The sequence below is a fragment of the Mercenaria mercenaria genome, chromosome 10 (genome assembly GCF_021730395.1).
Source record: "Mercenaria mercenaria strain notata chromosome 10, MADL_Memer_1, whole genome shotgun sequence".
In the NCBI taxonomy this organism is placed as follows: Eukaryota; Metazoa; Mollusca; class Bivalvia; order Venerida; family Veneridae; genus Mercenaria; species Mercenaria mercenaria.
This window is the reverse complement of record NC_069370.1, coordinates 15,025,866-15,039,040: the sequence shown is the minus strand read 5'-3', so window position 1 is coordinate 15,039,040 and position 13,175 is coordinate 15,025,866. Positions and strand designations below refer to the sequence as shown.

At 34.4% G+C, this 13,175-nt stretch overlaps 1 protein-coding gene across 2 annotated transcripts; it reads right to left on the bottom strand.

The window, feature by feature from the left end:
• Positions 1-3,975: 3,975 nt before the first annotated feature.
• LOC123560020 (glycerophosphocholine cholinephosphodiesterase ENPP6-like) lies at positions 3,976-12,832 on the bottom strand. 2 transcript variants are annotated; one of them, XM_045352248.2, is made up of 7 exons: positions 12,305-12,828; positions 9,443-9,594; positions 8,720-8,885; positions 6,883-7,175; positions 6,348-6,488; positions 5,341-5,452; positions 3,976-4,233 (listed from the first exon to the last, which is right to left on the bottom strand). In XM_045352248.2, the coding sequence occupies exons 1-7, from the start codon at positions 12,543-12,545 to the stop codon at positions 4,079-4,081; spliced, it is 1,260 nt and encodes a 419-aa protein (XP_045208183.2). In that variant the 5' UTR covers positions 12,546-12,828; the 3' UTR covers positions 3,976-4,078. The 2 variants fall into 2 exon arrangements, with proteins under 2 accessions (XP_045208183.2, XP_053408282.1); XM_053552307.1 differs by lacking the exon at positions 3,976-4,233 and adding an exon at positions 4,536-5,117 and having other exon boundaries at positions 12,305-12,832.
• Positions 12,833-13,175: the final 343 nt, after the last annotated feature.

The following is a 13,175-nucleotide window of genomic DNA, read 5'->3' as shown; positions in this document are numbered from 1 at the left end:
TTGTGTGCTTTAATAGCTCGATCACTCTGGCACGATACTTGGCCCGTATGTATACTAGTATTCATTAATAATTTTATCTAAGATTTTAAAATGTTTAATATCTATTTCGCAGATTTTTCATCGAATTACTTCGATACAACGAAAAATAACAAAATGAATTATGCCAGACTTAGAATGACTGTGTACAGCTTTATGCACTCCGGGACACAACAATTTTAAATCAACAGTAACAGTCGATATATAATTATGTTTAAAAATATTTGCGTCACTGAAACGGACATAACAATGTGTCTGTTAGCGTAACTGCTACACATGTGAACAAATATTATATTCGAACCGTGCGCAAAGCTGTTCTTATCATTATCTATTTGTTTAATCAATATCATCTACACTATAACGATTGCATAGGCAATACTCAAACATTAAGGATATACTAGTTTTTTGTTGTTGTTGTTGTTGTTATCGTTCAGTTTGAAATCTTCGTCAATGTTTAATGTTTAATTTAATGCATGACTTCTGCATCTGTATTTCGACAGGTTTTTGATAAATGTATCAACCCACACATTGCAAATATTTCAAGTTTTATCACACAGAACGTAAGTTTTTTCTAGTTAATGTTAACTAATATTGGCAAATGCAAATTCAAACTGCGTAAATTGCTATATATAAATATTTCATACTAGTACAAAATGTCTAGCGAATGATTTATATTTAAATATGCATGTATACTAATTGAATGTTTTAGATTTAGTGCACCACTTCAGGGGAATCATTTTGCCACAAACTCCAAGTTGTGACACTGTCAAAAAAAGAGATTCAGTTTTAATATCATGTAAGGAAGCCATCCAGACGGCATATGGAAGGTCGATGGCTCTACCTTGATGGCCGCCGGTGATGAAATAATGTACGGAAGGGCATCTGGGGTCTTCCTCTACCATCAAAGCTATTAGGAAGTTCCCATATGACCTAAATAATAGTTGAATTTGCATCATGTATTTTACTTTGGACCATGTATACTTTACCTGTATCAAACCGTTTTTTTTTTCAAACATGTTATTTTAAAACAAAATTTGATTTAAGAAATGAAACATTTTTTTCGGAGAACGATGGATGACAGAGTTAGGGACCGGACAGGAAAAAAATCCTATTAACGTTTGACCTCCAATGGTAAACTTGGTAAAAAATGGTAATATTAAAATCCCTTCATGGATGGCAGAGTTATGGACCAGACAGGAAAAAAAACCTGTTGACATATGACCCCCAATTGTGACCTTGACCTTTGAGCCTAGGGTCCGGCTTTTGCGCCTGACACGTCGTTTCATCATGGGGAATATTTGTGCCAAGTGGTATTAAAATTCCTTTATGAATGACAGAGTTATGGACCGGACACGAAACAGACCCTGTTCATGCCATGTTAACATCTGACTGCTAAGTGTGACCTTGACCTTTGAGCTAGGGGTTTGAAAGTTGTGCTTGACACATCGTCTTATTATGAGGTACATTTGTGCCAAGTAATATTAAAATCCCTTCATGGATGGGAGAGTTATGGACCGGACAGGATAAAAGCCCTGTTGACCTTTGACTTACAGTTGTGACCTTGAACTTTGAGGTAGGCGTCCGGGGTTTGCGCATGACACGTCCTCTTATCATGGGTACATTTGTGCCAAGTTATATTGAAATCCCTTCATGGATGACAGAATTATGGACCGGACGTGAAATTCCAGACATACGGACGGACGGACTGACGGAATGACGGAAAACCGCATTCTATAGTCCCCGAAACTGGTTTTCAACCAGTAGGGGACTAATGATGAGCGTATTGAAATAAAAGGGAAGTAATTCAAATTTCAATCATACGTTACACGACTTTCAAGGATAATCTCATCAATTCACATAATGAAATTATCTACCGTTTAGGCGAAAAGTAGTCTAAGTATAAAAATACTAAATAAATAATCAAACAGTACGCCTGGGCTAGAAGATAATTGAGGAAAGAAACACCCAGTTAAAGTGGCATTTTCGTGGGGTGGGGGTGTATGAAAACAAGTTTCTGTTGTATTTCATGTTGGACCCAAACTTGACGTTTTTGGAGAGAAGAGGGGGGGGGGGGAATAAAACAGTGGACATGAAAAAGTGGGAGCATAAAGTGGGATCGAAGGGAAATAACACCGTCATACAAGACAGTGCATCACATATAAAACGAAATGGACAATAAGCATGTTGAACTTAAGGGACCGCCATGGAACAGTCCGTAGTCTATATGTATATGAAGAAACTTGGGGTGGGGTATATTAAACGCATTTTGGACATGCCAATCTCCCATTTATACTAAAATAGGTAGTTAGACAATATGCAGTGTAAATACGTATGGCGGCAAAACATGTTACTATGGTCAGTTCGAGGTATCAGTACATGAATGCATTCAGTAACTTGTCTGCAATCAGAGCACCAAGAGCACAAGTTTTAAGAGCTCTTAAGTTGTAAGACAAAACTCCTTTCCCTCGGTCCGTTCTTGGTTCTGGGGATTTAAGAGGAAAACATCACAGAGCGTCACACTTGTCATTGTACTATCAAATAGAAAAACATACAGACTAACTGTAGGAGGGCTCAAGAATCATACATTCATTGTGATGTACGATTTTTGCACTGTATCTAGCAGATACAATATATGGATTTTCTAAAATATTTACCTGTAAGTATTGTGTTAAATTTTCAGTAACTATATTCTCTTAGTGAACGAGAACAAGATAAAGGAGTGTTTCATGGTTTGTATTATGATTTTAAAAGTAAGAGAAATTCCTTCGCACACGTACTGGTCATAGTTTTCACAGGAACGAAGGTTCCAATGGCGCGCCGATTAAGGATTCGTCGCAGGAAAGGTATTGACGGCATTTTCCCTGCCGCCGATACGTTATCAAATTAGTTATACCTTGTTCGGAAACAACATTAGTGAGACAAGATCTTACATAATCTATACACTAGCACTTGTTCAATACAATTCTATAACATTGGTAAAACATTTCTATACAGTCTGGTGAGGGAATGCCGTTTTGTGCAATTTCAAATATAAATTGTAGAATTTTGTGCAAAACGCCACCCGACAGCGTTTACATCATAACGTAAGTATGATACCACCAATCAACAATGATTTTCTTTTAGTTAGTGAATTGTCACCATGTGCATATAAAAACGGGCAAAATGATTTCAAAGCAGATGGCTGCGGGTTACACTAAAAGTCCTACAAGTTAGTTTAGGGCTTTTAACAATCAGAATTACACTTTTCAGAGAATATAGACCATAGTGACGCTATTTTATCCTTTTGTATTACATGAACGTTTATTAATCGTATACTATTGATTTGCACTTTCATTTTCTTTCAGTAGAATGCATTCAAAAACGACTTCGCATATTGCTGTACATTTTGTGAGTTTCTCGGAATCTGTTGATGAAATAAACAATTGTATTCAGTTTAGAATGCAAATCATTTCTCTATTTTTTTGCCTATTTACTATGTTTGTTGAAGGAAATTTGTGGCGCAAACGTCGAAATGACGTGTTCCGAGTTACATAAAACTGATCAAATACTCCAAAAATGAATATGGTCTGGAAACCAGACAATACGAATCCGCAAAAATTTGCCGGTGGACGCTGACATCATCGCACGCTTTGCCGTCAATAACAGTTCATGAACGCTGTCTGGAACGCAACTTTTTGGTTCTGTGAAAGCTATGGCCAGTGCATGTATACAAAGTCACATCAAAATCCCTCCACAGATGGCATGGAGTTTTGAACAGGACGCAAAGCAGTGAAACAATAAATTTAGGTCCTAAAACATTTTAAACCGGTAATGAGTTGAGACAAATGCTATTCAAAGCTAACTTGCAGAAATATATCTTCAGAAAGTTGCTTTTTGACTGCTGGTGAACAGTTGCAAACTAAAGATGTATGTACCCAGAGAAGAGGGTTAACGAAAGTATGTGCGTTATCTTATAATGCATCGAGGATAATAGAATACATATATAATACATCTCCAAAATGTCAACAGGAACAATGTAAAACAAACGAAGGTTCAGTTTTCTTCAAAGTTCTGCATGTTTCCCATGTGGTATAAGCATGTCCTTGACTTCAGACCATGTGCCATCGTTCGGGTTCGCTTTGATTCCGGTGACGTAACATATCAGTTGATAAACATTGATGTTAGAAAAAGGTTTTGCAACGTAATTCTTTTTGAAGTCTGGAAATATATAGATAACATTACACACTTTCTCAGTAATAATATACTTCAGGCGAATGAATTTGACACTGGACTAACATGTTATTCAGTAAGTGCCTTATGAAATGATATCAGATATAAATATTTCGATTTTTTTTTTCATATTTACACTTTAGGCAAGCCAAGTATCGAATGTGACGAGCTGAATTGGGTAGAATGTGGGTCAAGATAGTGAAAATACACCTTTTCTCAAGTTCTACTTCAAAACTGATTTACATTATTTAAATAGAAATGAAATGATGTAACTAACAAAATGAATACCACATCAATATTATTATCTAAATAGCTTTACAGTAAGTCTTGTCTGAAGATTTCAACATTTGTTGTCTTTTTCAGATTTCATGCTGTTTTATTATGGTTCAACTGATGCGTCATTTTTCCAAAACAAAGTCTAATACAGGTCTACTAATAAACTTTGATAATGTGGCAGTTGACCTCAATACAATCGACACTGTTTTTTTTCCAATACAGGTAAATCCAATAATTGCTATACAATAGATCTGTGACGGATTATCTTTGAACACCCCTGGACTTATTGGACTCAACTGCCACATTATCAAAACTTATTAGTACCAACAAGGATTTGTGGTAATAACCAAACAATGGACGATAGACCGACGATTTACAAAACGGGTCATATCTGATATTAAATGTGCTCGTTTATCATGAAAATGTCCATTTAAATTGCTGAGGTTAATAGATTCATTTTTAGATTAGTGTGTAAGTAAACAAGACAAATTCCTTAATTGGAGACGGTAGCTTATGATCGACGCCTATCTTTCTTGTGACCCGCACTGAACCAGTTCACAGTGATAAATACGAGTTCACACAACAAAGAACACTGCCTGAAATTAAAATGTAACCAAACAAAATATAGTATTTGAAAATATGATAACTGTTCATGTTTAACATCTTAATTATCAATTTTATAGACGTCTGATTTCAGATTGATTACGTTGACCAAAACGGTATACTTTTCTTAGATGTCTCATGCGTATGGTTAAATATGTATTATGAAAAAAGACAAACTGTAGAGTATATGAAAGTGTCTAAAATAAATTTTCGAACCTGGTCCATAGGCCACGAATATAGACCTCATGTCATGGTCGTCATTGTCAAAGCCATGGTTACCATGATATATGATTCCACTACCTTCCGAATACTTGTCAAAAGAGTTGGGCTGTAAATGTATCAACATTTTTCTCTTAATATTGATATAACAGACAATAGCATCAAAAGAAATTAAAAATTCATATATCGTTTGGAACTAAAAGTATGTGTTTAACAGAATTCCGCTTAAGCCGGTGTTTAGGACGTGAGACATTTTCGTTAACTTTTGTGAAGAGATTTAATCGATTCTGCTATAATTTGCTTTGTTGTATTCTATGCTTTTAACCTTTCGCCTGCTAAATTTCTAAAATGGACTGGTCCATCATTCGATTTGGGCAATACCATTTATTACCCGAAGGTGTGTTAACTGAAAATTTACTGACTGAATAGCGAACAATGCAGACCATGATCCGCCTGTGGGGATATCAATTCGAGGTTTAAAATTTTGAGCATTAAATGAATGGGAGGTTTACTTGTTCGTATGGATTAAATTCCGTTGATCTGAGTCCACGAAAATTTGTCCCGCACACATGTTAATGACTTTACATTACAATCTCATGTAAGCAATTTTGTACATATCCAAAACTTACTCCGGTGTGCAAAACGGAGGGGATAGGACTATTTGGGTCATTTAATAGTTATAAATGCCTATTTCAGAGCTGCAGTATCTTTTTATTTATTAATTTGTTAGGTTAAATGTCACACCGACACAAATATTGATCTTATGGCAAATTTCCAGCTTTTGATGGTGGACAAAGACTGACTCCAGGTGCCGCTCTGTGCATCATTTCATCACAGGCAGGTACGTGGGTAGAATCACTGACCTTCCATAAGCCAGCTGGATGGCTTCCGCACATGAAGAAGAGCTGCAGTATGAATATGAAGAAAAAATTATATAGATATTGTCATGAAAAATTATAACGTTGAGGAATATTACGTAGGTATTGTCTTAAAAACAATCTTACATGAACAATAAACCAGCCTTTGTCCGCCGTTAGAAATATTGGCGGTATCAAACTGTGATTCTTGAAAAACCAGCGGTCATGTAGATAGTCCCTGAGGTATACATGAAGATGACGGTGAAATGTCTTTAGCTGCTTATATACCTGAAAACATAAGGATAGTAAGCAAGTACAGATGTACATCTTACATGACAGCACAGTTTCTGATATAGTTAGGAGACCTGAATTACTAATCATTAGTTAGTAAATATTTGAGTCCCTATTGCATATTTACTAGTATAACATAATTTGTGTAATTTGGCTGCTGATATAGACTATGATGACCTCACAATAGATATTTAGTACATTCACTATCTCATCTAACCAGTTAAGTATCTTTTCAGCACACAATTACACAACTCAACTACATGTACGAATAACTAGGTCTAACATTGTACGTCTTCCAAAATACATGCAAATCATATAATGGGAATAACCCTTGCTTAATAAGGCTGTATACTCTTACAAGAACTTTTCATTCTGTTATATTTGTAATTACATCTTTTTCTTTTCCTTGTACAGGCCAGATGTAAGCTTGAGATCCACCTTCCGTTATTGCTTTTACGTTTCCCATATCTAAAACCTCTGTAATATTTATGACATGAAGTTGATCAACCGACGCCATTCCATGGTCTGATACAACAATGACATCTATATCTTCTTGTTTGTCAGATTTAATTCTGTCTAACATCTTATCAATGTGACTATCTACTTCCTGTACGGCTTGTAAGACTTGCTGGGAATTTGGCCCATGAAGGTGACCCATATGATCAACCTCTTGATGGTAGATATCTGTTAAATGGAACATCGGTAGGGTTTTTAATGAAAATTCAACATATTCTTGCGACCAGTATGACTAAACAAAACAGAAATTTAATCTGGAGAAACGGCGAATTACATGTCAAGAAAGACAACATGCAATAGTGTACTGTTATAGTTCACATTTATATACTGAACAGCAAAAGAAAGAATCCAGATGTATAACTGGTATATTTTGAAATAAAAAATCAATTTTTCGAATTTGAATATTTTCTTCATACCAAATTTAAACTTGAAGATCTTCACGTGATAAATTTTTAAAAATCAATCAACCGTGAAGTCAGTAGTCCTACAGTAGCCGTTTGATAGTCTAAATCTTCTGCGCGTCAGTTGCATTGTAACATCCAAATTGGGCGCTCGCGCTACATTTGATTCAGTCGTGCGGTGCAACCAACAATATTTATTTAACTTTATGCTGTTTTTCGCGTTAGCCAATTATCAATATTTCCAATGACAATAAAATTTCACAAAGAAAATTGTTAATTACAGGTGCACGTGAATTTCGTGCAAAACGGCTATTGTGGGACTACTGACTTCTCGGTTGATTTTTTAAAAAATTTACACGTGAAGTTCTTTAAGTGTAGTGAGATATGAAAAACACAAGTGATTTATAAATTAAAGTTTTTAAATAAAAAATACCCCAGTTATAAAACTGGATAGTTTCTTTTGCTGTTCAGTATATATGGTCTTAATTAGTGCAATAGGAATTCTTACATGACTTGGATAGAGAAAACGACATTAAGTTAAAAGTAAGTTATTAATTGTTTTAACTTATGAATTGAAAGCTACAGCTTAGAAAAGCCGTTTCAGAAGATTGAACTGACAGGCAGAAATACCAGGAAATTTGTAATAAGACCATGAGTCATCTCCCCATTGCTATTGTTTTATTAGTTTTCATTTTCTGTCGGAATTATTTATATTTCTCTATTTTTCATATGCATATTTTTTTTTTTGTAAATTTCTTTGCACGAAGTATATAGATTTATTATAAATTCCATAATAATAGCTGTGCTTGGAATTGTTTCGTTGAGCTTATTGAAGACACGTAGGAATTACTATTGTTTTAATACGGGTACCAGAACACACCTGTAATACATAAGCATTGTTGTTTTCTGATGGGTAAAGAAAAACATTAGATTGAATCTTAAGAAAAAACCTAAACTTTATTTTTTGCGTTCACTGAAAATTCAAAATGTGGTACTACCCTAGATCCCTAATATTTTGGACATGATGCTATATCATATAGTGAATGCTCCAAACTTAAACTTTTGCAGTGAATCATATCATGTTTGCCTCTCAGGCAATCCATTTGATACCTATAAGCACATGTGAGAAAGCAATCCAGCTGGCTTACGGAAGGTCGGTGGTTCTACCCAGGTGCCCGCTCGTGATGAAATAATGCATGGAGGGGCACCTGGGGTCTTCCTCCACCATCAAAGCTGGAAAGCCGCCATATGACCTATAACTGTGTCGGTGCGACGTTAAATCCAACCCAACAAAATAGATAAATAACCTACAAGCAACATCAGCTTGGTTATTCTTCATTTTATCAAGCGCATCGTCGATTGCCCATTCTACGTCTTCTTTGGTAGGGTAGTCCTGGTAAGGCAGACAATACGTGGGAGATATTCCATCGTGATCTACCTGGCAACCTCTGATATGGTAGAGAGCTGTCTTTATACCCTAAAATTTAACATTGTAAAGAGTTTTGCTTTCATACACAGTCAAGTCCATGACACCCAACTCTGAACTCATTTGCGACTACACCTGCAGACACCTAATTAATATTCATTTCAATTTGTTTCAGTGCAGAGCCAGGAAATATACAGTCCTAACTGAATATGTAAATGTGATATAAGAGCAAATTCCCAGAATTCCTTTTCCTGAAACTACAAAAATGTACATGAAATTGACATGACAGGGAAGTTACTGCACCCAAGTCTCTGTCCACTCAAAAATTCATTAACAGTGGTTTACTTAATGCAAAAGCACGTTCGTAGGCTGTATCATTAAAACAGGTAGCAGGAACATTTTTCATACACTTGAGTTTTTGAATTGCCAAAATATTTTCCTTTGGTAGGTTTATCCATTATATTGGCGATACAGTGTCACCCAATCGGTGTACCCAAGCCTTGGTAATTGCTTCCCTATGAGACCAGTTTTCATGTATCCTTTAAATAATTGTTATACAATTTATAATATCTTTGCATAAAATGCAAATGATATGAAATAAAGTAAACCTGTTTTTCTGCAGTGATGAAGAATGATTCCGCTTTATTCCACCATTCCAGATGTAGACTTTCCGGATTGTCTAACGTTAATCTGAACTCCTTTCCAGATTGCTCATCGTACATATAGTTTCCGACAAAGCCATGGCTCTCCACATGTAAACCTAAAAGGGGACTGTTTTTTTCTTCAACCAATCATCATAGTATGCTCTGTTTATTTTAAACACCATCTATGATAAATAAAACTTTTAAATACGTTGGCCAAGTTCCATATGTCTTCTTTTTATATAATGACCACTCAAGAGTAACAAATTCCGTACAACAAACAATTTTTTCTATTTTTCTAGCTATATTTACGCAATGTTATTGTGCATTATGTAAGAAGATTGAAATAACCCATTAGCATTTCAACGTCTGAAACACGTTCTGCATGAAATTATGTCCAGTTTATAAAGCAAAGTAAAAGTGTGTAATAGAATGTGTCTTTTTATAATTACAATAAATAGAAAGTTCCAAGCAATAACAATGTGCGTAATATACACTCATTCTCAAATTATTTGGGATTTTCGGCAGTATAATATGAAAACAAACTGAGGATGCACAAACTACTTAATTTTTGTTTTAAAATTTAGTATACATATCCAAATATGTGGTTCCAAAATTTTTTGAACATTAAAGAAATACTTTGTCCGTAGTAGCAATTTTTGACACTAAAGTGTAGCGAATATTACAGGTTTAAATGATACTGTGGCAATACTAAAACCAGTAGCAATTTTTGACACTAAAGTGTAGCGAATATTACAGGTTTAAATGATACTGTGGCAATACTAAAACCAATGTTTATTTTGGCTAATACACTAATGCAGCAATTGGCAATACCTCAAAATTGAATATGGCAACAAATAAATTTACAGAACCTTGAAAAACGAAGAAAATCTTGACAGAAAACATTTGTATCGAATATTACGAAACACTTACTGAAAAGGCAATTGCCTAACAAATACTTAAAGACAATCATGATTGTTTCTTCCCCTGATACGTTTTCTATAATCAAGGCAAATTTCTGCCCTTGTCTTTACCATTGTGCCTTAAAAGATATACCAAAGTTACTGAATTACTGACGCTGTAATATCCCATACATTTTAGTGTAATATTCGAGACTGGCGTTTTTGATATTAACCTTTATAAATGTGCAATTTTGAGAACTAAAAAAGAGAGAAACAATCTGTTTACTCATATTTGCTATATAAGGAAACGTCAGCATTCATTCACAATTGATTGTTTTAAGCGTCCTATTGATTCTATTAATTATTAAAACTATTCTATGCTTAAATGAGATAAATTTTATTTATAGGCTTTTGTTCTTCATAGTTTAATGTTTCAAAAATATATATATCGCAATAAAAGGTTCACAAATTCAACAGACCGATGTGATAGTAAAACATGTAATATTCGATACCTAAAATCGCGAATATTACATTGCTTATTATTAGTAATACATCAATTTGATTTATTTACTCATTATGCATAATCAATTGTTAGTCATTTTACTTCATTTTGGGGAAATCATGAAAATACTTCAAATAAATAGAGCTTTTGAGCTAACAAAACAGTACTCGCCAAAAATCTCCTCTCAGAATTTTGAAGCTAACAATGTCAAAAGGTTACACACAAGTGCTGCTGAATAGTCTTTACATGTTATAAAAACTGCATCAAACCCTCAATGACGTGATGATAAATGACTGACAGGTTTTAATTGGTAATTAATTAGATCATGTATCGGATATTATAGTATCGTATATTTCAGAATGTATTCGAAATCAGTGTTAGTTTTAGGCCTGAAACCTATATTGTATTACAGGTTTGTTTCTAAACTCCTTAGAAAACTACGTATTCAGAGGAATGCTGAAATAATATTAATCTTGTGTTAGAAACAATACATTCCTGGTATCGAATATTACAGAAAAATCATTCTTCTTTATACTTGTTTATCAAATCATTTTGTTTCTTAAAATTAGACACAAATCTGGCGTTTCAGTCAATATTATTGATAAATATAATATCTTTTTACAATTTTATATCCATATTTTTAGAGAAGCTAGTAAACATATAGATAAAACCATGTGTCAAAGAGTACGGTCTCGATGATTACATTTATTTCTGTAATCTTGGCGACAGGAACATCAAACCATTTTTTTTTCTTACAAGAGGAGATATACTGGATCAAGTGTTGTTTGTTCAAGAAATATAATACTTATCGTTTAATATTGTGTATATTTCATTGCTGTAATTAATGTCAGATGTGTTAAACTACGTCACGAAAAATAAGAAACGGAAACGGCGAGGGTATTGAATATTACAATTCGACTACTTTTTATGGTAGAATTTTTAGTTTTTATGATTCTAGAGCCTTTAATCCCTTTCTGATTATAGGCATTGTACTTACTTGGGAGTCTGCAACAAAATGAAATTCAAGTACGCGTAAACGGCAATAGTTTAATGCTAATCAGTGTTTTCCCAAATAATTTGAGAATGAGTGATAATGCTTAATATCTTTGATACTGAATTACTCTTATTATATGTTTTCTTCACATGTTTTCAGTGTTGTTATAGTTTCTGGTCCTTCTGGATCATGGAGTCCATTCAATATATGTGTAATAGAGTTCCGCTTAAGCGGGTGCTTGGGGGCGTGGGAGGTGTTGCATATTTCATTACGTCTCATGAACAGACACAATCAAACCGAGTCTGCTATTATTCTTATGGTTGCATTCTATGCTTCCAAAGGATCTTTTTAACACATTTAATACTTCATCCAGATTAACAAGGATGTTAGTTTACTTTAATACAGCTATATTTCTAAAAGAGCCGACATACCTGTCTCGAGTGTTTTATAGTTGGGAAGGCTGTTTGTTGGGAAGTCTGGTGTGGTCCACTCTGCCTTGGTCCCTTGCTCGAACAATCTTGTAAACCCCTTCAGCTGCAGTCCTGGTATTTTAAAGTAGTCCCAGCGAAATCCGTCCACAAGAAAAAATACTAATTTACTCGAATCAGTTCCTTTTAAGGTTAACACGCAGATTAGATATGAAATCACCTTTAAACGAATAAATAGTGTCATGGTTTAGATAAAAGAATTTCAAACAAGGAAAGTATAACATAAAATTAGTAAAGGTAATACTTGCCTTATCTCATCAAAATGCATATATTGTATTATTATCAAACCTAAAGCTGGTTTAAACCAATTTGAAATGGATATATTGAAAACTATGTTCAATAGATAAGTTAATGCTTAAATGACAGTATTTATTAAAATAGGATATTGACTAAAGATTCTCAGTTTTTTTTCAACAGTCTGAATAGAAAACAAAAGGAATGTCATAGTCTTATTAACTCCGTTTAACAGTACGTATTAACGCACCAAGTTGTACGACCATTACACCAATAGTATTCACCCACAAGCGGACCTTAACACAAATGACAGTTTATGCCAGCTTTAAGATGTTAATTCCTTATGTACCAAGCTGAAACACGAACAAAGATGTAAGGCATATTAAGATAATAATTGCGTTTGTAGAACATGTACAATACAATACTCGGGTTATCTAGCTTTGCTGTTAAACCGCCCAAGATAGATTAAAGACCCACCAAAGTCTAGTGATCTACATGTTCTTCCAACAAAACATTCATGAAAATCATTCTCATAATACAGGTATAAAACAGTTATACTACAAGGTGACAGGTGGGCAAA